At 38.8% G+C, this 24,957-nt stretch overlaps 1 protein-coding gene across 2 annotated transcripts; it reads right to left on the bottom strand.

The window, feature by feature from the left end:
• Positions 1 to 1,866: 1,866 nt before the first annotated feature.
• ncaph (non-SMC condensin I complex subunit H) lies at positions 1,867 to 24,350 on the bottom strand. Of its 2 annotated transcripts, none has more exons than XM_008121811.3 (18): positions 24,188 to 24,350; positions 22,862 to 23,099; positions 21,991 to 22,084; positions 21,750 to 21,842; positions 19,834 to 19,972; positions 18,677 to 18,798; positions 17,749 to 17,935; positions 16,314 to 16,405; positions 15,386 to 15,582; positions 13,739 to 13,887; positions 11,361 to 11,467; positions 11,110 to 11,232; positions 10,397 to 10,504; positions 8,426 to 8,602; positions 5,313 to 5,429; positions 4,362 to 4,447; positions 3,186 to 3,261; positions 1,867 to 2,470 (listed from the first exon to the last, which is right to left on the bottom strand). In XM_008121811.3, exons 1-18 carry the CDS (start codon positions 24,201 to 24,203, stop codon positions 2,411 to 2,413), a joined length of 2,181 nt encoding a protein of 726 aa, XP_008120018.2. In that variant the 5' UTR covers positions 24,204 to 24,350; the 3' UTR covers positions 1,867 to 2,410. The 2 variants fall into 2 exon arrangements, with proteins under 2 accessions (XP_008120018.2, XP_008120019.2); XM_008121812.3 differs by having other exon boundaries at positions 22,862 to 23,096.
• Between the last annotated feature and the right edge of the window lie 607 nt (positions 24,351 to 24,957).

Below are 24,957 nucleotides of genomic sequence, written 5' to 3'. Positions count from 1 at the left end.
ATGTTACACAACAAATTTGACAGAAAAGGTAGTTCAATACGCAGTAATGCTATGTAGTAATCACTGTATTTACAAATTTAGCACCAAAATGTCACGATGTATTGAAAACATTGACTACAAAAATGTGTTGGATAATCCTGAACGTTGGATTAGCGAGTGTTGGATAAGTGACTCTACTGTAACACTAAAAACCATAACAATGTGTCAATTAAAACCTAACGCATATAAACATCAGCTACATCTGGAGCGTTACACAACTGCAATCCCAACTGTGAAAACTTTTACTTTTTGCAATCCTGGAAGTCAATGGAATCAAATCAAATAAACTGGAGTCACCTGAGTTCATCAGAGAGAGACAATGAGGAAACTGTTAAAAAAGCAAACTCAAATACATGTGGGGCGGGATGCTCACATGAGACTTACCTCATCCTCACATATTCAATTCTGAGTATTGTCCCGGAAGACAGGCAGGTGCTAGGATCAATGGAAAATTTCCTGGAGTTGCACGAATTAAGGACTACAAAGGCAAGAATTTTTTAGAGTCTGCATAGTTTGTTCTGTTGACAGAGGACTCACTTTGAGGGCAAGAGACAAAACAGGCAAACGATCAATGAGATAAAAACATTAACAGAGCTCCCTGGCAAAATGAGATGATATAAACTTTGTGAAAGACAGGAAATGAGCTTTGGATATCAATTCGAGGAAGTTGAGAGGAACAATGGAAAAACTATGAGGGAGAGAAACGAGATATTCGTACAAAGAAAGTGGTAGGGGAAATGGAGCACAGAACAGTTAAAGAGGCAACACAGGCATATGTGGCTATTTCAAAGGAATTCAAGTTTCCCCTGCTGCTTGCTCTGCTCTGTTATTTGTCCTTAAGAGACTTGAATCCTTTTGGAATAGCCAGATATTCCTGTGTTGCCACTTTACCTGTTCTGTGCTGCGTTTCCCTGCTGCTTTCTCTGCTCCGTTATCTGGCCTTAAGAAACTTGAATCCTTTTGGAATAGCCAGATATTTACCTGTTTTGTGTTCACTCTCTTGTAAAGCCCATGCAGCAATTATTAATCTATTTGAAATTTATTTATTTATTTGCTACATTTATATGCCGCCCTTCTCACCCCGAAGGGGACTCAGAGCGGCTTACAAATTAAATTTACATACAATATTATATTAGCATAGTACAATACTGGTAATTAATTACTATATTGTACTGTATCAATATATTGTAATATTATTAGTAATATTACATGTAAAATATGATATATAATTAATATTATTATATTGTATTATTAGTATTATATCGTATTACAATATAATATTCTGAATATTATATGTATATAAAATATGTTATAATTATTATATATTATTGTAAATTATATTGTATATATATATATACAGTAGAGTCTCACTAATCCAAGCCTCGCTTATCCAAGCCTCTGGATAATCCAAGCCATTTTTGTAGTCAATGTTTTCAATATATCATGATATTTTGGTGCTAAATTCGTAAATACAGTAATTACAACATAACATTACTGCGTATTGAACTACTTTTTCTGTCAAATTTGTTGTATAACATGATGTTTTGGTGCTTAATTTGTAAAATCATAACCTAATTTGATGTTTAATAGGCTTTTCCTTAATCTCTCCTTATTATCCAAGATATTCGCTAATCCAAGCTTCTGCTGGCCCATTTAGCTTGGATAAGTAAGACTCTACTGTATATATATATAAACACACACACACATACACATATAATATACATATATATAAAACTAGCATAGCATGTTATGCTATGTTATGAAATGCCTGATGGAAGAAAATCTAAGGGTATCCAATCCAAGAAAGAAGTCCAAAGCAAGGGGAAGTGGAAGCTCTATGTTGTTGTGATTTATTACCATTAAAAAATATGTTTGTACAGAAAGTCTATTACAATAATTGCCACACAGCATGTAAAGAGACTGTGAAAACATTCTTGCTATGTTTTTATCTTCTTGTGTTTGTATCACTTAAAATAAAAAAAAACATTTGCACTAAAAAAAAGAGACTGTGAAAACAGAATGAGAGAGGAAGGTCTTCTATGTACAGGATCTACATTTTAAAAAGCAAGTTGAATATATGCTGCAATCAAGAAATGTTAGAGGACTTAGAGAGTAAACCCAACACGACAAAAGAGGGAAGCCAAAGAATTCAGAAGATGGTTAAAGGCCCAATATATTCTAAATCAGATACCGCTTGCCATTGTCTTCAGTTCTATAGCATCAAACATGAATTGTTTTGACAGTCCAATGAACCGATACAACTTGGTTGATGCTGCAGCGTCTTCAGCCAATGGGTAGACATAGTGAAGAAAAGTAGCCATCTATGCATCCCTTGCATTTCCTTCTTGAGGGTCCCAGAATTTTTGCCCAGTTAAACTTCTTGCGTCACCAAAACGTCTGACAAGTCTTCCAATCCCTTGAGCTTCAGGTTCTGGAAGCAAAGGCGGCAAGAATAAATAAGTAAACATGGCCGTCTCCAAATTAGCAAATATACTCAAAGATAAGCTGAGTTTTTCAGCCCTTTTTTTGAGCAGAGAAACCCTCCCTTGGCTTATAATGGGGTCAAGCCGGGAGTGGAGCCTGGAGGCCATTGCTTGCAGTATATGATATATTTCTCCTCTTCCCGTCCCTTAACAGTGTGTTTTCTCTTCCAAAGCCTCCATTCTCTTAACCAAGGGAATGTTTTGAAAAGGGAAAGGAGAGGGAGAGAAGTCAGGAAGAATATATATCTATTACTCTTATAAAACCCTGGTGGCGAAGTGTGTTAAAGCTCTGAGCTGCTGAACTTGCAGACCAAAAGGTCCCAGGTTCAAATCCCGGGAGCGGAATGAGCACCCGCTGTTAGCTCCAGCTCCTGCCAACCTAGCCGTTCGAAAACATGCAAATGTGAGTAGATCAATAGGTACCGCTCCGGCGGGAAGGTAACGAAGCTCCATGTAGTCATGCCGGCCACATGACCTCGGAGGTGTCTATGGACAATGCCGACTCTTCGGCTTAGAAATGGAGATGAGCACCAACCCCCAGAGTCAGACATGACTGGACTTAACGTCAGGGGAAACCTTTACCTTTTTACTCTTATAAAAGCATTTTCTCCTGAAAAGAGCCCATTCAAACCTTTATGGCAAACTTAGGCATGTTGTACTGACCTTTTCGTTAGCCAAGTGTAAAAGGGAAGCAAATGCCAAGGGGACGGACAGGTTCTTTGCCATTGTGGGGGGCAACCTGCAAGAGGCACAAAAGAAAGAACTCAGACGAAGAAGCAGTTTTGCTGTTTTGCGACCCTGTAAAGCAAAGGTTGCCACCCTATATCCCGATCAGACGCACAACTGATTGGAGGACCTCCGTCTTGTCAGGATGGAACTTCAGCTTGTTTGCCCTCATCCAGGCTATCACAGCAGCCAGGCACTGATCCAGTATCCGAGGGGCTTCCTTGGATTTAGGTGGAAATGAGTAGCAGACTTGAGTGTCATCTGCGTAGAGATGGCACCGAACTCCAAAACTCTGGATGATCTCGCCCAGCGGTTTAATGTAGATGTTGAAAAGTATAGGGGCCAAAATAGAACCTTGCGGGACCCCACAGGTCAATGGCCAGGGGTCCAAGCAGGTGTCCCCCAGCTTCACCGACTGGGACCAGCCCTCCAAGAAAGACCAGAGCCACTATAAAGCAGTATCTCCGAGACCCATCCCAGAGAGCCGACCCAGAAAAATACCATGGTCGATGGTATAGAAAGCCACTGAGATGTCCAAGAGAACCTGAAGGGACACACTACCATGTCAGCTCTCTGTGGACGTCATCCACCAAGGCGATCAAAGCCGTCTCGGTACTGTGCCCAGGCCTGAATACATTATACAGTAGAGACTTATCCAAGCCTCTGGATAATCCAAGCCATTTTTGTAGTCAATGTTTTCACTATATCATGATATTTTGGTGCTAAATTCGTAAATACAGTAATTACAACATAACATTACTGCGTATTGAACTACGTTTTCTGTCAAATTTGTTGTATAACATGATGTTTTGCCGCTTCATTTGTAAAATCATAACCTAATTTGATGTTTAATAGGCTTTTCCTTAATCCCTCCTTATTATCTAAGATATTCGCTTATCCAAGCTTCTGCCAGCCCGTTTAGCTTGGATAAGTGAGACTCTACTGTATTACAACTCTGCGCTCAGTCTGCTTCTGATACGACAAATAAATAAACATCCCAAACTGGCCTGTTTGACATCATCCTCTGTTCAAAGCAACAACGACAAAGGGACAAAAAGGGTGTGAAACCCTGCCACCAGCATCCCAGTTCAGAGTGTCGAAACCCCAAAATACCTGTGAAGTAGATCCTTTGTGATGCTGCTGAAGATCTTCTCCTCTGAAACCACTGAACAGCCAGTACTTTTTTCCAGAGATTCATTCTGTGGAAGGAAGCAAATTTTTAAAATTAGTAATCAACGTGTGGAGCAGATCCTGATGAGATTTCTGAACGACATCTTGAGGTTTTTGGCATAATCACACCTATTTCCCAAGGTTGGGTGAAGGATTTAAGGCCCTTTGGGTGTTTTGGATTTCAATTCCCACAATTCCTAACAGCCGGGGGTGCTTTGATCGTGCTTTTCCTTCATGGCAATGGGTTGGAGTAGATGGCCCTTTCGGTCTCTAACAACTGTGTGATTCTATTACTCTATGTGTTCAAGAAGAGGTTGGATGGCCATCTGTCAGGAGAGGTTCAATGCTGGCTACCAGTATTAAAAAACTCAAAAATCAGAACAGTAAATAAGAAGCAACACACTGAAAACAGAGGAGTTCCAGACATGAATCAACCAGGGGCAGCTAACGACTCTGAACAAAGGATGCCCCCAGACAGGAAGAAGCCAGGAGGTGAAGCTATTCAATGCTAATTAAGGTGATTAACTACAACATTCACACTGGCCTCCAACTGACAAGAGTTCTTCTCTCACCCTGGACTTTCCACAGATATATATAAACCACACTTGCCTAGTTTTCAACAGAACTCACAACCTCTGAGGATGCCTGCCATAGATGTGGGTGAAACTTCAGGAGAGAATACTTCTAGAATATGGTCATACAACCCGGAAAAAATACATCAACCTAATGTCTAGTAAACCACACTTGCCTCGTTTCCAACAAACCTCACAACCTCTGTGGATGCCTGCCATAGATGTGGGTGAAATGTCAGGAGAGAATGCTTCTGGAACATGACCATACAGCCCGGAAAACTCACAGCAACCCAACTAGGGTCAGGTTTACCCTGCTGCATACCTCTTCCTCAGTTTGATCCTTTGGCACGTAAGTCAGGAGGCGCCACATGGTCTGCTTCAGCCTCTTCATGTCCATCTTTTTGGCCACCTTTGCATACTGAATTTCCATCTTGTTCACCTGGAAAAGTCAAACCACAGAACTGAAAGAAGAACAGAGCTTACTGACTATTTACAAGGCTGAATGCATCAGGAGAACAACAATGTGGGAGAAGAATGACCACGAATGTTCCATAGAGTTCCATCTTATCTCCTGTGCCATAGCAACATGCAATACTAATTTTATATATATATATATATATATATATATATATATATATATATATATATATATATATAATTTATAATAATTTATAAATATATAATATATTGTATATACATATAATATTGATAATAACATTATAATGGAATACAATATTATACTACTAATAATACAATATAATAATATTAATTATATATTATATATTAAATGTAATATTACTAATAATACTACCATATAATGATATAGTACAATATAGTAATTTAATGCTTATATTGTGCTATGATAATAATATATTGTATGTTCATTTGATTTGTAAGCCGCTCTGAGTCCCCTTCAGGGTGAGAAGAGCGGGATATAGATGTAGTAAATAAATAAAGTATCCTCGCCCCCAGAAACAGCTCCAGTGGCAATTGCTGGACTGGGAAGGAGAACCCGTTTTCCGGATGACATGATATACCAACCTCCAAAAGCCTTGCTGACTGTCAGGAGACCACCACTAGCAATGGTCATGAGTAGAAAAGCCGGTGGACTTGGCAACCAGTAGCTTGCCTGACTGTTAGATGCCAAACCATATTTAAACAGGCTCTAGAGCTCTCCACTGTCTCTTAAAGGTTTCTGGCTTAATTACAAAAGCTATCTATTGGAAATAGCAACCTCCCAAGCCTTTCACTATTTATTTGTTAATGTATATATTTGCTAACCTGTATTCTATTGACTGTACCACTTTGGTGTGGGAGGAGTTATAGAAATGTGATTGTACTGAGCATGTTCAGACTCAGGACTCCATTTTGTATTCAGTATCTCTTAACACCTGATAGATATACTGATAGATACTGATAGATATTCGGTGCAATTGCCCCGGGAATCTGGAAGTTACAGTAGTTCACCCTCATCCAGAGAGTACTTAAGCACACCTGGTACACACACCCAAAATGGCCAACTTAGAATACTGGCAGGGTTTGGGGAGGATTCAGCCACGATTCTGGGAATTGTAGTTCACCCACTCCAAACAGAATACATAACATTAAAAGCCAAATAATACCATTCTCAAATGACCCGGGCATCGCTGGGTCCCCAAGCTAGTATTAAAATAAATATAGTGTCCCTACTTCGCGGATTTTCACTTATTGTGGGTGGTCCTGGAACCTAACCTCAGCGATAAGTGAGGGAACACAGTACATCCTATCTATAACTGAACTTCAATAAGAAATATGCCTGTGTGGTGAATTAATACAAGATGTTTGTGATTAAACAAGTATGTTATTTATCAAAGATTTTCGTTTGCTTTTTTTTCATCCTATGCCATCAGTTTAATGTTGTTGTTATTGTTTCTGATACATATTTGAAATACCATCAACTTAAAAAAATTACAAAAACCAACACTGAAATTATTTCAAAATATACAGAAATTCTGTACATATGTGTTCCTATATTTTGGTTGTGATTCTTGAAACCATTGTTAAGTGTAATTTTATCTTCTTCTTTTTTAAACATTTTATTTATGGTTATTACAGTACATTAAAGAAAAAAATATAGGAAAAAAAAACCACAGGCAGATAAGTGTGTGCCCAAAACAATGCCCCTATCCCCAAGTCCCCAGAACCCTCCCTCCTCTCTGTGTTGCCTTCCAACTCCACTGCTCTGCAATTTACTTCTTATTTTTCCACTTTTTTCCAAGCCTATTATCCTCGAACTTGAGAGTGACTATGCTTACACCCTAATTTTTCCTATATTTCCAGATTCCTTTTTTCCCTTAAGTATTTATCTAGATTGAAAGAAAAAAAGGGGGATTTTTTCCACATGTGGTGGGGGTGCAAGAAGATCAAAAGGTTCTGGAAGATAATACATAAGGAGATGGAGATTATATTACAAAAAAAATTCATACTAAAACCGGAATATTTATTATTAGGTTTAACTTTCCTATGGACTTAAACAATGAAAAACATTTTATATATATGACTAGCTGAGCCCGGCCACGCGTTGCTGTGGCAAAGTGGTGGTGGTATCGGTTAAAAATTGTTGTGTAATTTTTATTTGACATTATTTGCAATTTTTTATTAATTTTATTGTAAGTTATATTTTTATTTATTATATTTTATTTTCTTGTATTATTTTTAGTTATTTTCTGTTATTATAGTATTTTATTGTATTAATTTTAGTGTTTTTTATTATTTTTATTGGGTTGCTAGGAGACCAAGTTGGAGGAGCTTAGCCTTCTAACTGGCAGCAATTGGATAAAAGCAATTATTCCTCTCCCTTTAATTAGGACTTTATTTTTCTTTTCTTTTTGTTCTATCAACCTAGAGGCGTGGATGATGGGTTGTGTTGTCAAATTTTGAGGTTGGGGGGCCTGTAGTTTTGTTGTTTTGTGGGTCGCCGTGATGCCATCACTCTTTTATATATATAGAAGATAAGTGCAGCAAGAATTGTAATTGCAAAGCTATGGAAGACACCGGAAATACCGTCACTAGAACCATGGACACTGAAATTGATGGACATACAAAATATAGACATGTTAACGCAGTTAATCTCACAAAAATCTCAGTTAAGGACAAAAACGGACTGGAGCAATCTAGAAAGATTTTAGTTTTTTTTTATCTCTGAGTGCATATTTTAAACTAAATGGTTTCTACCTACTACTATCCTACTAAATGGTTTCAAGGGAGAGTATATTTTTTTGGGCAAACTGCAACCGCAACTGCAATTTCGACTGCCCCGCTTCAACACTGTTGGCCCCTCACTCTCTTCATAAATCCTCAGTCAGGTCATTGGTGAAGCCTCCTCTAAGAAACCTGACCAACCAAACTCCAGGGGTGAGCTTTGCCATAAGTTGAAGAGGCCTATTAAGAACTTGCCTTCTGTGGCTCTGCCACCAAGTTGGATTCGGCGTAAGTGGTGATGTCCAGCCCATTGATAGCTCCATGGAGCTCCCCATCTTGGTTTGCCATCGTTATAGGGTGGGCCGTCATTTCGAACATCCCTCCTTGGCCCACAAAGACGGCAGGGATATCGTCATCATCACTGTCCACGTCCTGAAAAGACAGCAGGAAGAAAAGCATTGTAATTATAACAACAACTTTATTTATACCCCGCCACCATCTCCCAGAGGGACCCAGGGAGCTTACAAAGCGCTCGAGGTGCAACATACAAAATACAAAAAGTGCAAAAATAATATAAAACAATAAGCAGCCAAAATAAACATCACAACTTCACAATGCCCCGATTAAAAGAGTAAAATACAGTGATTGCTGCAGGCAAAAACAACAGAGATCGATCTCAGTCTTGTAAAGTGCTTAATAAAAAACCTGAAGGTCCTTTTTTGGGAGGCTTTAAAGCAGAGGCTGGATGGCCATCTATTGGGGGTGCTTTGATTGTGCTTTTCCTGCCTGACAGGATGGGGTTGGACTAGATGGCCCCTGGGGTCTCTTCCAACTCAGGGATTCTATGAAAAATTATTTTAGCACACCCTCTCATTTCTTCCTACAATACTTATGAAAGACCAGGCTGTTTATATGTACAATGTTTTGCTGAGAGAACAGTTCCATAACATTCTGAATTTCTGCCTTCATCTTGTTAAGCCAGGCTCAGGCCCTGGAGGCACAGTTGGAACGCATCATGCTTTCTGGCTCTTCTGACGAAGGCATAAGTCTGATGCAGGATGGAATCTAACAACATCTGGGAAAAGGGTGCCAAGGGTTTGGGTCCGTCCGGTAAGTGTTTCCAATCTCAATTCAAGGCAAACATGACAATCGCATAAAAAATTGTGTAAACCAAAGATAAAGAGAAGCTTTATGCCTTTATTATCACAGGCGCTGTGCTTTACAACATCTAGAATAGCAATTTTAAACGAAGATTCCCATGGATGTACACAAATGAGATCATCGGCGCTGAGTTAATGGAGAAATCCTGAAAAAAGCTTCCATGATGACACGTACCACTTGCTTTGGTAGACACCACCCAGGTTTATTTCAAAAACTCTAAAATCAGGATAGTAAATAAAGAGCAACACTCAGGAAACAGGGGAACTCCAAATAACAAGAACCAGGGGGCCAGTTAACACCTCTCAAACAGAGGATGCCTTCAGGCAACAAAGGCCAGGCTACCTCTATGCATATATCCTCACTGATTGACTTTGCAAACTTCACAACTACTCAAATGTCAATTCAAGCTTGCTAACTGCAACATTCACACTTGCTTTAAACAGACAAGGGTTGTTTCCCCCACCCTGGACATTGTTCCACATATATATAGTAGAGTCTCACTTATCCAACATTCACTTATCCAACGTTCTGGATTATCCAACGTATTTTTGAAGTCAGTGTTTTCAAAACTGCATGATATTTTTGTGCTAAATTCGTAAATACAGTAATTACTACATAGCATTACTGCGTATTGAACTACTTTTTCTGTCAAATTTGTTGTATAATTTGCAAAATCATAACCTAATTTGATGTTTAATAAGCTTTTCCTTAATCCCTCCTTATTATATAACATATTCACTTATCCAGCGTTCTGCTGGCCCGTTTATGTTGGATAAGTGAGACTCTACTGTATATATATACACACACACTCCACATGCCTCACTGCCAACAGAATCTCTGAAGCTGCCGGCCACAGATGCAGGCAAAATGTTATGAAAAAATGCTGCTGGAGCATAGCCATACAGCCTGAAAAATTCACAGCATCTTATTCAAGTTACTGCCAGTAAAACCCAACACACTTTGGTTAACCAATGTAAAGACTGATAACACTGCCTAGCCAACGGTTACTGCTCTCATCATAAAGCAAACAAAAGGAGGAGGCAGATTTAGAGAAACACCACTCACCTGCAAAGCAGGGCAGAAATTGGAGGTATCATTGGGGTTATTATAATCGTATTCCCCCGCCTCATCGTCGCGACTGGGTGACGTGCCCTGCTGTGGCATCTTGCACAGCTACAGAAATAAAATTTAAAAACATAGGAGAAATTAATTAACAATAGAAGCGAATTGTAGAAAGGATCCCAGAGAATCCCAGTGAAGCCATTTGAAAAGGACAGTGAATTGGTGAGCATACCAAGCAGAGAATGTAGCGAGAATGCAAATAACAATAACAACAACAACAATAATTTTTAAATTTATGGATTGCTTTTTTGTGGCTCAATGCAGGGGACAACATGGTTAAAACAGCGAGATATAATAATAATAATAATAATAATAATAATAATAATAATAATAATAATAATAATTAAAAAAAACTTTATTTATATACCACCCTATCTCCCGGATGGGACTCAGGGCGGTTTCCAATGATAAAAACAAAACACCATTAAAACAAAACACCATTAAAATACACGTAACAAATATACCCAGGTAAAATACATATTAAAATTCACCCATAAAATGAAGGTTAATAACAACAACAACAACAACACTATGTAACACGATTTTTGTTCCTGGGTTATAAATGTCATTTCCTAATTGGTTCTAAAGAAAATATTAACATGGTAAAAAAGAAGACACCACCTTTGAAAAGATAATGACAATTGGACATCACTTACCCTGTGGCCTGGTTTGAGGAAGAGGCCGGTGAGGTTGTCAGGGTCATAATGGAAGTCGGCAGGAAGAGTGTAGCCCTTCTTGTTTTGATTTTCGAGAGTGGATTTGGCCAGAGTTGTTGCCGCCTATTAAAAAAAATCCAGACATAGATTGAAAAAGCAAGCGCTCACTTCCTCCCAGCTCACAAATAAATCATGCCCCCACATCTTGTAGCAATGGCCACTAGAAATACATCACTATCACAAATACTTACTCTTGTTTTGCGGAAATAGGGCTCAAAGTCGACCTCCTCCTCAAAACTGATCTCAAAGGCCTTTCTGGGAGCCTTTCTTTTGCTTGCTTTCTCAGTGTTGGCTTCACCTGCAAAGAAGGGGCAAAACCACTGAGCCAAAGGCCATGTTAAATATGTTGCTGCAAAACCTCACTGGCTCTTTATCATGTTGACCTGCTGTTTTTTTATTAAGCAGAAACTTTCATAATTTTATAAAAAGTGCACTTCTTGGAGGTTGGCCCGGACGTCTTCCGGCAGAGGACAGAAATTATAAAATAACATTTTTTAAAAAATAATAATAATTTATTATTAACAGGGAAGATATTGTAAATGCCAAATGCTTGTTAGATTGGTTACCCTTTTGCCTTGCTTTAAACTACATAATATTTGTCTCTAGGTTTTAAGAATGATACAAGGTAACATGATGAAATACATTCGCCGCCTAAAAGTTCGCATTTTGTTTACAATAAAGGAGCTGCTTGTTTGGAAGAAAAGATTATGTTTACAAAAAATACTAACTATTACACTATGTACATGTTCTATACACATAATAAAAGTGAAAATGTGTGTGTGTGGTGTAATAGAGAATGGAGCAAGAGCACCCCCATGTGACTGAATCTGAGCTCAACCTCAACCTCGAAGGCACAAAAAGTGGACTTCAAGACAACATACCTCCTTCTGTCTGTCTGTTCTGTTTGTCCAAACAGCATTGAATGTTTGCAGTGTATGTGTACTGTGATCCGCCCTGAGTCCCCTTGGGGAGATAGGGCAGAATATAAATAAAGTGTTGTTGTTGTTGTTGTTGTTGTTGTTATATGAGTTGTAGTTCACCCATAACCTTATGCATTTTGTACAATTAAAAAATCTACTTTTTCAAATAACCCAGGCAATGCCGGGTACCCAAGCTAGTTTGAAATATTTCCTGTTCCTGGTTTGAAAGTGTGATTTCCTGTTTAATTGTGCAGTCCCTGTTTTGAAAGTAGTTGTTCTACTATGTGGAAATGAGACAATTCTCCTTGTATTTCAAGCCAGTAAAACCAGATACAAGTAACTATCATGCTATAAAACAGGGTAATGAAAGCTGCAGTATTAACAAATTTATGGAAAAAATGAGTTTGTTACTCATGAATACAAGTAATTGTGATGACATATACCTTTTGTGTATTTTCTCTCATAGTTTTATTGCTGGTGTTTCTGTAACCTAATGCCTTTGATGTTGTTGTTATTATTATTACCATATATACTTGAGTATAAACCGACCCGAATATAAGCCGAGGCACCTAATTTTACCACAAAAAAACTGGGAAAACATTGACTCCAGCATAAGCCGAGGGTGGTAAATTTCAGAAATAAAAATAGATACAGTAGAGTCTCACTTATCCAACATAAACGGGTCGGCAGAACATTGGTTAAGCAAATATGTTGGATAATAAGGAGAGATTAAGAAGAAGCCTATTAAACACCAAATTAGGTTATGATTTGACAAATTAAGCACCAAAACATCATGTTATACAACAAATTTGACAGAAAAGGTAGTTCAATACGCAGTAATGCTACGTAGTAATTACTGTATTTACGAATTTAGCACCAAAATATCATGATGTATTGAAAACATTGACTACAAAAATGCATTGGAAAATCCAGAACGTTGGATAAGCGAATGTTGGATAAGTGAGACTCTACTGTACCAATAAAATTACATTAATTGAGGCATCAATAGGTTAAATGTTTTTGAATATTTACATAAAGCTCAAGTTTAAGATAAAGACTGTCCAACTCTGATCAAATCATTATTCTCATCTTCTTCAATGTAAATGTGCTTATGTATCTTTTTAATAATAATAGAGTAAAATAATACATGTAATAATGATAACAATAAATACAGGAAAATAATACATGTAACAATAGAGTAAAATAATACATGCAATAATAATAATAATAATAATAATAATAAGATCAGAGTGAAATAATAAATGTATTAATAATAAAAATAGAGTAAAATAAATGTAATAGTAGCAACATTAGAGAAAAATAATAAATGTACCATATATTCTCGAGTATAAGCTGACCCAAATATAAGTCAACCAGGACCCTCACCCGGGTATAAGCCGACGGGGGTTTTTTCAGTCTTAAATAAAGGGCTGAAAAACTAGGCTTATACTCGAGTATATACAGTATTATTATTATCATCATCAACATTACATGTAGCCCAACATTGATCTACCAAACCTGACTCGAGGAGCAGGATATGGCTTGGATCCTTATTTGTCATAGGAAGATTTGCTTTGCTAACAACTAGAAATGTTATCTATGCTTTGGCACGACCTCCCCCACCATCTCGCTCCCAAAAGCTTACATACTTTGCTGGCGAAGCTTGAAGCGCCAGTGCTCCGGGCCTCTCCACATGGACATGGTCCGAGGGCTGAAGTACGAGTATTCGCTGGGATTCATTGACAGCTGTAGGCACATGGAGCTCACGTCTCCTTCTCCCAAAAGAACAGCATCTTTTCTAGAGGAAAAAAACAGCACTGACTTTAGAAATTGTAGGCTTGATCATCCCTCATGTGTGAACAACTGTACCTAAAGACTATGGACTATTGATTAAGAATCATACCCTGCATACTCAACACACAGAGAACTATATACTATCTATCACTGAACTTTAATAAGATATATGCCTATATAGTGAATGAATACAATATGTTTGAGTAAACAAGAGTAAACAAGATATGTTATTTTTCAAAGAAGACTTTGTTTTTTTTTATCTGAGTGAATATTTTAAACTAAGAGGTTTTAAGGGAGTGTATATCTTTTGGCCAAACTGCAACTGCAACTGCAATTTCAACTTCAAAGAAACAACCATCCTCTGGTAACCAAATACAGGGTGTTTGAAAAAGAACTCCCTAGTTTCCATTTACATTAAATGGAAACTAGGGAGTTCTTTTTCAAACACCCTGCATATGTTTGTAGTGGTATGTCTTTGTCCTTGGCAGTTCAGAGACATGGTTCTGCAATCTAACAGCAGAGTCACCTGTGTGCCATTACATAAATGCTTGCAAATATTGCTTGTTTCCCCATGGATTGTAGCACCTTTTAACTATCTTGTTTACAATATTTACTCACTGCACTTTACCCAGTTCTTTTATCCTTTTAGTTGGGTGCCAAATCCATGTTTTTATGATGTTTATTATTTCCCTATTTGAAATGTTCATTTTAATTGTCGTGTTTTTGTATTCTCTAATGTTGTTTTATTTTGCTTTGTTTGTTTTATCCGGGCTTGGCCCCATGTAAGCCGCCCCGAGTCCCCTAGGGGAGATGGAGGCGGGGTATAAAAATAAAGTATTATTATTATTATCATTCAAAAGGTTGACTTCTAGCAAGGTCATGCTTTTCTTGATTAGTAGTTTTCAAAAGGTGGTCTCCACGTGTTCATGGAGATTCACATTTGCAAATTGGATATACTGTAACATCATTTTTCCTTTTCAATAAGGTTATAATTACCATGTATTTCCAATAGGATATATGCCCAGAGACTGGGTACAGTTATTTCCAATATCCTGAAACTACATTATATGGCATTGTAGATGGAGCTTCAGACATTGCCCCATTCTACACTGCCATATAAAATCCTGATTATCTGCTTTGAACTGGAGTATAAAACAGTGTAGACTCATATAATCCAACCAAAGTCCACCCATCACTGTGTTATATAAATAATAAATAAATAAAACTTTATTTATATCCCGCCACCATCTCCCCGCGGGGACTCGGGGCTGCTTACATGGGGCAGAGGCCCAAACAACATAGGACAAAATATAGGCAACATAATACAAATCACACTATAAAAAGATAAAACAGTAATACAATATATCAATTGAAACAAAAATACAGGATAAAAAATTGCATTTAAAACACATAAATGGTGTTGTGAAATAAATGCTTGAGCTCAATCCCCTCCCAGACCCTGCACATGAACTTTTGGTCAAAACTTCCCAACCCAAATGTACTTTGAGTTTCTTGGTGCGGTTCTGCAAGCCTCAATGTTTTCTGAAAATTCCCCAAGATCATTTGCAACAGTGTTGTCCATGTTGTCCGCATCAAAATCGTCTTCCATCAGAGGATCCCCGGGGTCACTGTCGACCTCTGCGTTGATGTCAAACACCTGGTTGCTCTTCTTAAACTTTTCCAAAAGTGCTGAGACTGACTGAAGATAATAATAATAATAATAATAATAATAATAATAATAATATACTTTATTTATATCCTGTCACCATCTCCCAATAGGAACTCGGGACGGCTTACAATGGTGCTATACAACACGTAAAATACAGTACATCAACATCAATAACACGCCAATTTACATAAAACCACAAGATACAGAAATTAACAAAAGCAAAACTCAAATTAAATAAAATGCTCAGTAAAACGTAGCAGTAGCCACTAATTTAAAAAAGGGTCGTACAATCAATTTAACAACCCCGCCGCGAACCAATTAGAATGTCAACATTAAAGTGACAAAGTAATGAGCAATCAGTTTAGTTAATGCCTTAAACATTATCAAAGGTTTTATGAACGAGGGGAAAAAAGGGCCCAATAAAGCCCACCTTCCTTGTCCAAATGAAGACAACTTTAGACCAGATTTCAAAATTGGGAGAAACAAATGTTGTGTATACTGTTCAGATATAATTGTGAAGCTTTAATTGTCTCTCTGGTTAAATGCTCAAAAAACTTGCATTATCAACAAAACCTGATGGCCAGGATACAAATTCAAATAGCACCAAGTCTATCTGTGATTACAGATGACGTGTTTATAAGGCTAGATGTGTCTATTCAAAACTATTTATTTATTTTGTTTGCTTTATTTTTATCCCGCCACACCATGGGTCAGGATCCAGTACCTCAGTCTGATGCAAAGGGACAGCCAGGTTAACTTACCTCATTATGGGAGGCACTGTCCCACTCAGAAAACCGAAAGCCAGCCAGCGAAGGGCAAAGGGGCCGCTTTTCGGCACATTGCAGAAGAACAGCTGAAAAGGATAACAAGTAAAGTTTGTGGCATAAAAAAACTATTCCGAGCATTTATCCTACCATACTACTCAATAGCAAAAACCTCTGGGGTATAACGAACTAAACCACCAACAAATCAATGTTTGCAGGGCTTCCTAATTTTTGGGAAAGCATGACCTTGTTAGAAATCATAACCTTTTGGAATATGGCCAGACAGCCCAGAAAACTCACTGTAACCCAGTGATTCTGGCCATGAAAGCCTTCAACAACACAGTATACAATAATATATTCCTATGTGTGCTCTCAGACAAGAATATCTGGCCCTGGTCTATGTTGCAATGTGGCAACCTGGCATCTTATCCTGCATTAGAACGTCTCCAGGAATTTGCCAGCATGACTCTATGGTGACCTCAAGTAGAAGTATGCCACAGAATCAAAAACCTAGAAAAAAACTGTATATACTCAAGTATAAGCCTAGTTTTTCAGCCCTTTTTTAAGACTGAAAAAGCCCCCCTCGGCTTATACTCAGGTGAGGGTCCTGATTGGCTTATATTTGGGTCAGCTTATACTCGAGAATATATGGTACATTTATTATTTTTCTCTATTGTTGTTGCTACTATTAGATTTATTTTACTCTATTTTTATTATTATTAATACATTTATTATTTCACTCTGATCTTATTATTATTGCATTTATTATTTTACTCTATTTATTATTACATGTATTATTTTCCTGTATTTATTATTATTATTATTAATATTACATGTATTATTTTACTCTATTATTATTAAAAAGATACATAAGCACAATTACATTGAAGAAGATGAGAATAATGATTTTATCAGAGTTGGACAGTCTTATCTTAAATTTGAGCTTGATGTAAATATTCAAAAACATTTAACCTACTGATGTCTCAATGAATGTAATTTTATTGGTATCTATTTTTATTTCTGAAATTTACCACCCTCGGTTTATACTGGAGTCAATGTTTTCCCAGTTTTTTTGTGGTAAAATTAGGTGCCTCGGCTTATATTCGGGTCAGCTTATACTCGAATATATATGGCAATAGAAAACATATTTTATCAGATGCAGGTAGGGAAAGATGGAGAAACGGTTTCTGTAGTACAGGGGTTGGACTGTAACTTTTAAACATGTTTAAGGACAGCACAAAAACAAACCATACATACAATACAATAAAGAGAAAATGGATTCAAAGCCATGCAGAAGGACACCATCATCTGCCAGCAAATGGAGACAGTCTAATTTCTCTTTCCAGGGAGTTTCACAGTCCATGTGTTGTCTCTTTCTGGTGCTATAAAGTCAAATACAATGGAAACTGAGCAAATGGTTTTTAGTCCATACCTCTCAAGCCTGCCATTTTCACAGCTGATGAATGTGGTGCCTCTGAAGCCACAGAAGACAGCGGCGTCACCATGGAATCGAACAGGGCTTCACTGAGGTCACTGTGGGTGCGGAGCGTGGTGAGGAAAACCCCGGCTGTGCTGCACTCATCGAAGGAGGCCACTGTTTGCTGGAACATGGGGTCGATCTGGACGTAAATTACAGGAGGAAAAGTCACAGAAGACCAGGTTTAAATACTAAAGTGAAAGAAATTTCCAAGTTGGGGCTTAACTCCCTAGACCAATGATGGGCAACCTTTTGCACTTGGTGTGTCAAAATTCACCAAAAAACCTAGCATGACTTGGGTGGTGTGTCACTTCAAGAAAAAAACCATAATTTCACAATATATATAGTTTAAGTAACAAAAATATATAATTGTAATATATAACTGTATTTAATAAATCAAAAACTATTTACTACAATTATTTACATGTACAACAATCTATGGTACCTCTTGCAGTTTCCACGCTGATTTCTCTCTATTGTAGTTTCAATGTAGTCATGAATAATGAATAATATAATTATATAATAGTAGTAATATAATAATATACTACAATAATAATAGAATAATAATAGAATTATATATATATATATAAATGTAATGTGCATAATTCCCATGGAGTAAACAACAAAACCACTGGACCAAATCACACTAAATTTGGCCACAAAAGACATTAGTCATCCAATCAATCTGCATGCAGCAGCGTGTCAGCAAAAATGGCTAGGCGTGTCAGTGCTGACACGCGTGTCATAGGTTGGCCATCACTGCCCTAGACAGTGCACCGAAACATGATATTAAATGAAGGTTACAGAAATCTAATCTGTAATTTGAGGAAATGCCAAAAGAAAGGGGAGGACGGAGAATCATCGTCAGAGCAGCTTTTCATACCCCAACTCTACGATCTGTCTCAGACGCATTGATGTTATTCAGATTCTTTTCAATGGTTTTGTACAGACGCTTCCTTTTGCGTGTATTTTTCTTTGAACTTTCAAGGTCTCCATCTGCTTCACCTGCAGGAAAAGTTGCAATCTTAAATGGGCTAAATGCACTTTTGAATGGACTTAAGCTAAAGTAGACAGAGATCACTGAAAGATATGCACATAAACAGGAAACAAAAAGGAGACGGGCTTCAAAAATAACTGATGAGCTGTTTATTCTTTTTGAAAGACCAATGCATTTCAGGCTACATGGAGAAAATGCGTTCTTCAGGGACATTCAAGGGAAATATCTGGAGTTGTAAACATTCTCCAAAAAGTTGGGCAACGGAGTATTAATACTCTATGTTTCTGAAATTAAGCTAAAACCAAGCAGATAGTAATTTATACATTGGTGAAAGTGAATTGTCCTGTATTCTTTTTTGAGCAAAAAAATCTGTCTGCTCTCCCAGTTATATGTAGAGCATCTGCAGCATCAGAAAAGATTTGTACAAGTGCCTATTGACAACATTTAGGGTTGGGAGAATACAACACGGAAGGGCTTTCTGCATTTCTTGGTCACTGAGGCACTCAATAATTTCCAAGAAACCCATAGGCTAACATGTAGATATAGAGACAGTGTTACATTGGTGTAATGATTTCAGTATTGGACTTAAAAGGCTCTGGGATTCTTCAGGTTTCCCACTAGTCAGGGAAGTTTTCTCTAGCTGAACAATTTTAAATACAAGGAGAGATGGCTCAGGAGTGAAACTGGGGCCTTGCATATTAAATGTTGGAGATAGTAACCTTCTCAAGCCTCCTCTATGCCAGTGTTAGAAGTTAGAAATCAGTTGGGGCTTGAGTTCTTTGGAAGTAGACCATTATTAAAAAGAGTTGTCCAGAACAATACAGTTTTGAAGAGACTGTTAAAGATATAAACTGAAACATTTTAAAGTTTAATCTGACAAGAAATGTACCTGTATATTTAAATACATGAAGGTATGAGTAAAACAAACATGTTATTTTAAGGAAATCTACTTGGTCATAATCCATTAGCCCAATATTAAACACATTCACTCTACACGTTTGAACAATCCCAATGCATTCCATTCTAAACCCCACACAACCAACCTGTATCCTGGCCATTTGTGGGTCCTGCTGGTTCTGATTCTTTGCCCAGCCTCCCCAGAACTTTGTAAACGTCAGCATGGACAGCATCAACTCGCACTGCGTAGATCTTCGCACTGGCATCGAGGGTCCCAGCTGCCACCTGTGGGAGGGATGGAAAAGGAGGACATCACAGGGAGGGCTCAGGTTTGAGAAGGGCAATGAAGATGCTTTCAACTTCAGGTGGGCTCTCATCAATGAAAAGAAGCAGTGCAATATGCTGCTCCTACTGAGTACAGTGGAGTTTTTTTTCAAGCAGAGGCTGGATGGCCATCTGTCAGGAGGGCTTGGATAGTATCTTCCTGTATGGCAGTGAGTTGGACTGGATGGTTCTTGTGGTCTCTTCCAACTGGTATGATTGTATGATCCATTCCTTGGTTTTGTCTCTTTCTGGTCTCAAACTCCTGTGGGCTTTTGGTACCACTTTGAAAAGGAGGTCCAGTAAGACCCCACTGTATCTTAAAAAAGAATCATAGAATCATAGAATCGTAGAGTTGGAAGAGACCTCATGGGCCATCCAGTCCAACCCCCTGCGAAGAAGCAGGAAATCACATTCAAAGCACCCCCAACAGATGGCCATCCAGCCTCTGCTTAAAAGCCTCCAAAGAAGGAGCCTCCACCACGGCCCGGGGGAGAGAGTTCCACTGCCGAACAGCCCTCACTGTGAGGAAGTTCTTCCTAATGTTCAGGTGGAATCTCCTTTCCTGTAGTTTGAAGCCATTGTTCCGTGTCCTAGTCTCCAGGGCAGCAGAAAACAAGCTTGCTCCCTCCTCCCTATGACTTCCCTTCACGTATTTGTACATGGCTATCATGTCTCTCTCAGCCTTCTCTTCTGCAGGCTAAACATGCCTAGTTCTTTAAGCCACTCCTCATAGGGCTTGTTCTCCAGACCCTTAATCATTTTAGTCACCCTCCTCTGGACGCTTTCCAGCTTGTCAACATCTCCCTTCAACTGCGGTGCCCAGAATTGGACACAGTGAGATTCCAGGTGTGGCCTGACCAAGCCAGAATAGAGGGGTAGCATGACTTCTCTGGATCTAGATGTTATACCCCTATTTATGTATAGCATAAAAATGAAAATGTGTATCTGTGTATGTGACGGACATGTCCGCTTACATCAGTGGTTCTCAACCTGTGGCCCACGGCCCAGCCGTGGGCTGCGAGAACAAAAATCCGGTCTGCAAACCTCCTTTATTAATTCCTCTTTATTAATTTATTTTGCATTATTCATTTTATTGCCGCTCCTTTCGGCAGAGATGACCATTGCATTGGATAGATCACATCAGCTCCAGATAATTAAATGCTAGCTTGGGAACCGGCGATGCCTGGGTTATTTGGAAAAGGCCCGATCCGTTATTGGTGGGGTTCTCTCTGGATGCAGGGTGAACTACAACTCCCATGTGGGTGGGTTAGCCTCCACTCCCAAGCCCTCCAGTATGGGATATCCATTCAGATATTTAAATATGGCTGTCATGTCCCCTTCTCTGAGACTTCTTTTCTCCAAGCTAAACAGATGCTTCCTAAGCCGCTCCTCAGATAAATTTATTGTTTGCAAACCTTTGGTCATTTTAGTCTCCCTTCTCTGGACACATTCCAACTTAGACTCATTATCTCTGTTGAATTGTGAGGCCCAGAACTGGATAAAGGGTTATTCCAGGTGAGAATGACTAAAGCAGAAAAGAAGGGTGCCAACAAACCTATTTTAAAATCAGGTCCATCTTGCATTTAAATTTGCAGCTGGAATTTTACCAGATAAAGAAAGCAGTAATTAAGTACCAAAACAATCCCATAGGAATGCCCAGAATTATAAGCAAAACCCTTTCAGATTTGCCTAGCGTGTTCTCCTTGTCACAGAAAACCGGATTGGAAAGGCTGCTAACCTTAAAGTTGGTAAGTTCTGAATCCTTTTGCTTCAGTATTTCTGCCATGTAGTCAATGAGGAACAAGCCAAATGCATTCTTCGTGGTAATTTTCTGGAAGAGAGAACAGTAATTTTGCACTTACGGACAGCAATACTCTTTGATTTGAAGTCAAAAGTGTATTCTGCACTTTAAAATAATCTTAAAATTCAGCACCACTAAAGAACAGGCTCTGACCTTAATGAACGGAAGGCGGACTTACATTTTCTGATGACAGTTTAATGCATGTGGAATAATGATCTGCAATTTGGGCGTTTGACAGTTGTGGGATCGCTGGCAATGACGTTTCCGCATGCCTAGAGAACAAAGCAGAAGAATTGCAAACACTCAGAAATGCAAATTAGAAAGCAAAACATAACTTTGTGCGATGGACTGGCAAGTGTGTTTTTAAAAATACATTGGAAGTATGTTTACAAGCTACATTATATAGTCAGCATTCCACATTGGCAGGTTTCTTTTCCTGATTTGATTGTTTGCGGACTAGATTAGTGTGTTCTCTTTTGGTATCTCTAGGTCCTCCAGGACAACTATATGGTCAACTGCTGCCATAAAAGACATAGAGACCACTAAGGAGATCACTTCTCTAGGCATTTGTAGGTCCCACAGCAGGATTCTATGGTAAACGTTCCAAAATAGACCACAGAGTTGGATTGTAGGACTAAGATTTCTAAAGAGGTGTTTTCAGGATTTTTAAATTCACTTTCAGAGGGGTTCTGACTCCCTAAATAATAATAATAATAACAATAATACTTTATTTTTATACCTCGCCTCCATCTCCACACAGGAACACGGGGCGGCTTACATGGGGCCAGGGCCAGGTAATACAACAAACCAAAATAAAATGACATCAGAAAATACAGACACAAAAATTAAATTAACACTCTAAACATGATAAAATATAAAATGATAATCATAGTAAAAACATGGATTTGGCACCCAAGTAGAGGGAATAAGACGAACTGGGTAAAGTGCTAAACTTAGAGATTATGGAGAGCTGACTGCAGCATTCTAGTGTAAGAAACGACTGCACACATATGCACAAAGTCCCTTTTTTCCCCAAAATCTGCTCTTACTTGTTGGAGGGAGATTGTATGGGCAGAGACGAGTCAGTGCTAAACTGCAGGTCAACAATTCTGGAGCGCCGCCGCTGCTTCCTTTCCCGCTCATCATCATTGTCAGGGAAGTTCTCCAAGACAGGGGTCCCAGAGGAACTCAGGGGCTGCCGCCTGGTGCCAGGAGACACAAACACACTGTCGGAAGAGGTGTTTCCTTTGTGGCCAGCTGACTGCGGGGTTGAGGAGCTCATTGCTACTGGGAGAGAGGAAGAAAGCCGCTTGTCAGATATATATTCCAGCAGGATGAAATCCTTGATTTCCCCTCTGCCTTCATTCCACTTTGGGAGAGACAACAGAAGAAGTAAAGACAGGAGAGGCTTGGGGCGTCATCTACACCAGAGCTTTCCAACCATTTCATGGCAGTGATGCACTTTTGAAATATGCATCCTTTCCCAACACAGTCATTAGGTTTTACTAACAAAGTGAAGGTTATTTATTTATTTACAGTAGAGTCTCACTTATCCAACACTTGCTTATCCAAGGTTCTGGATTATCCAAGGTATTTTTGTAGTCAATGTTTTCAATATATCATGAAATTTTGGTGCTAAATTCGTAAATACAGTAATTACAACATAACATTACTGAGTATTGAACTACAGTAGAGCCTGGATAATAAGGAGGGATTTTTTAAAAAGCCTATTAAACATCAAATTACATTATGATTTTACAAATTAAGCACCAAAACATCATTGACAGAAAAAGCAGTTCAATACACAGTAATGTTATATAGTAATTACTGTATTTACGAATTTAGCACCAAAACATTGCAACATTTACTACAAAAAGATTGACTACTAAAAGACAGACTGCGTTGGATAATACAGAACATTGGATAAGTGAAGCTTGGATAAGTGAGACTCTACTGTATATAAACCACACTTGCCTAGTTTCCAACAGACCCCACAATCCCTAAAGAAGCCCACCATAGATGTGGGCGAAACGTCAGGAAAGAATGCTTCTGGAACATGGCCAGCCTAGAAAACTCACAGCAACCCACTAATAATAATAATATGGACTTTTATGTAAACTTGAACCACAGCTCGGGAAGAAAGCCCTGCCCAATCAGCGAGCGGCTATCAACATTCGCGCTCGCGCCTTGTCCATTCAGCACGCCTCCTGGCAGAGTTCCATATTTCAGCACCACCTATTGGCTGAGCCTTCCCCTTCTTGACCAATCGGAAACGTCTTCCCTTCCCTCCGTCAAAAAAGCGAAGGCCTGACTAGGCCGCAGAGGCCTTTCATCTCTTTCGGACTTTAATTCTCAAGGAACCGGTCTCTATTTACCTCTCCCGCCTGCCATACGAGTCTTCGCCGCCGCTGCCGCTTCTCCGGCGACGAACGCCTCAAATGCCGCCGAGCTCCTTTCTACCGCCGCTTGTCCTGTTTGAATGTAACCGCGCTAGGCACTGCGCATTCGCCATGGGGCGCGCGTAGTGACATCACACGCAGACTTGAAAGCGCGCTCCTAGGGGGCGGAGCCTAAGCGAAGAGTATTTCTGAGAAGATAGATAGAAAAAGTAGAGAGATCAATCTAGTTCCAGTTTCCGAGTCAAGGAAGCAAGGAATCAATGAAAACTGTAAACAGGTTGAATATTGAGTTGCTGTGAGTTTTTCGGGACGTCTTCTCTCCTGACGTTTCACCCACATCTATGGCAAGCATCCTCAGAGTTTGTGAGGTCTGTTGGAAACTAGGCAAGTTGGGTTTATATATCTATGGAATGATGTCCAGGGTGGGAGAAAGAACTCGTCTGTTTAAAGCAAGTGTGAATGTTGCAATTAATCATCTTGATTAGCATCAAAGTGCCTTGCAGCTTCAAAGCCTGGCTGCTTCCTGCCTGGGGGAGAATCCTTTGTTGGGAGGTGTTAGCAGGCCCTGATGGTTTCCTGTCTGAAATTCTCCTGTTTTCTGAATGCTGTCCTCTATGTTTTAAATTTATATATTGTAATTTTATATTGTATTTAATAGTTTTAATTGATTTTATGTATTGTTTGATATTGTTTTTGTGTAGGCATCGAATTGTTGCCATTGTTGTAAGCCGCCCTGAGTCCCTTCA

The sequence above is a fragment of the Anolis carolinensis genome, unplaced genomic scaffold, assembly GCF_035594765.1.
Source record: "Anolis carolinensis isolate JA03-04 unplaced genomic scaffold, rAnoCar3.1.pri scaffold_8, whole genome shotgun sequence".
NCBI lineage: Eukaryota > Metazoa > Chordata > Lepidosauria > Squamata > Dactyloidae > Anolis > Anolis carolinensis.
This window is presented reverse-complemented; position numbering and strand designations above follow the sequence as displayed.

What these genes read in the sequence shown, in the direction of transcription:
- ncaph (XM_008121811.3), bottom strand. An exon ending in CTTCAAGCTTCGCCAGCAAA is followed by an intron (nt 11,468 to 13,738) that starts GTATGTAAGCTT and finishes CCTTCTTTGCAG; the next exon opens with GTGAAGCCAACACTGAGAAA. An exon ending in TGGTGGCAGAGCCACAGAAG is followed by an intron (nt 5,430 to 8,425) that starts GCAAGTTCTTAA and finishes TGACTTTTCCAG; the next exon opens with GTGAACAAGATGGAAATTCA.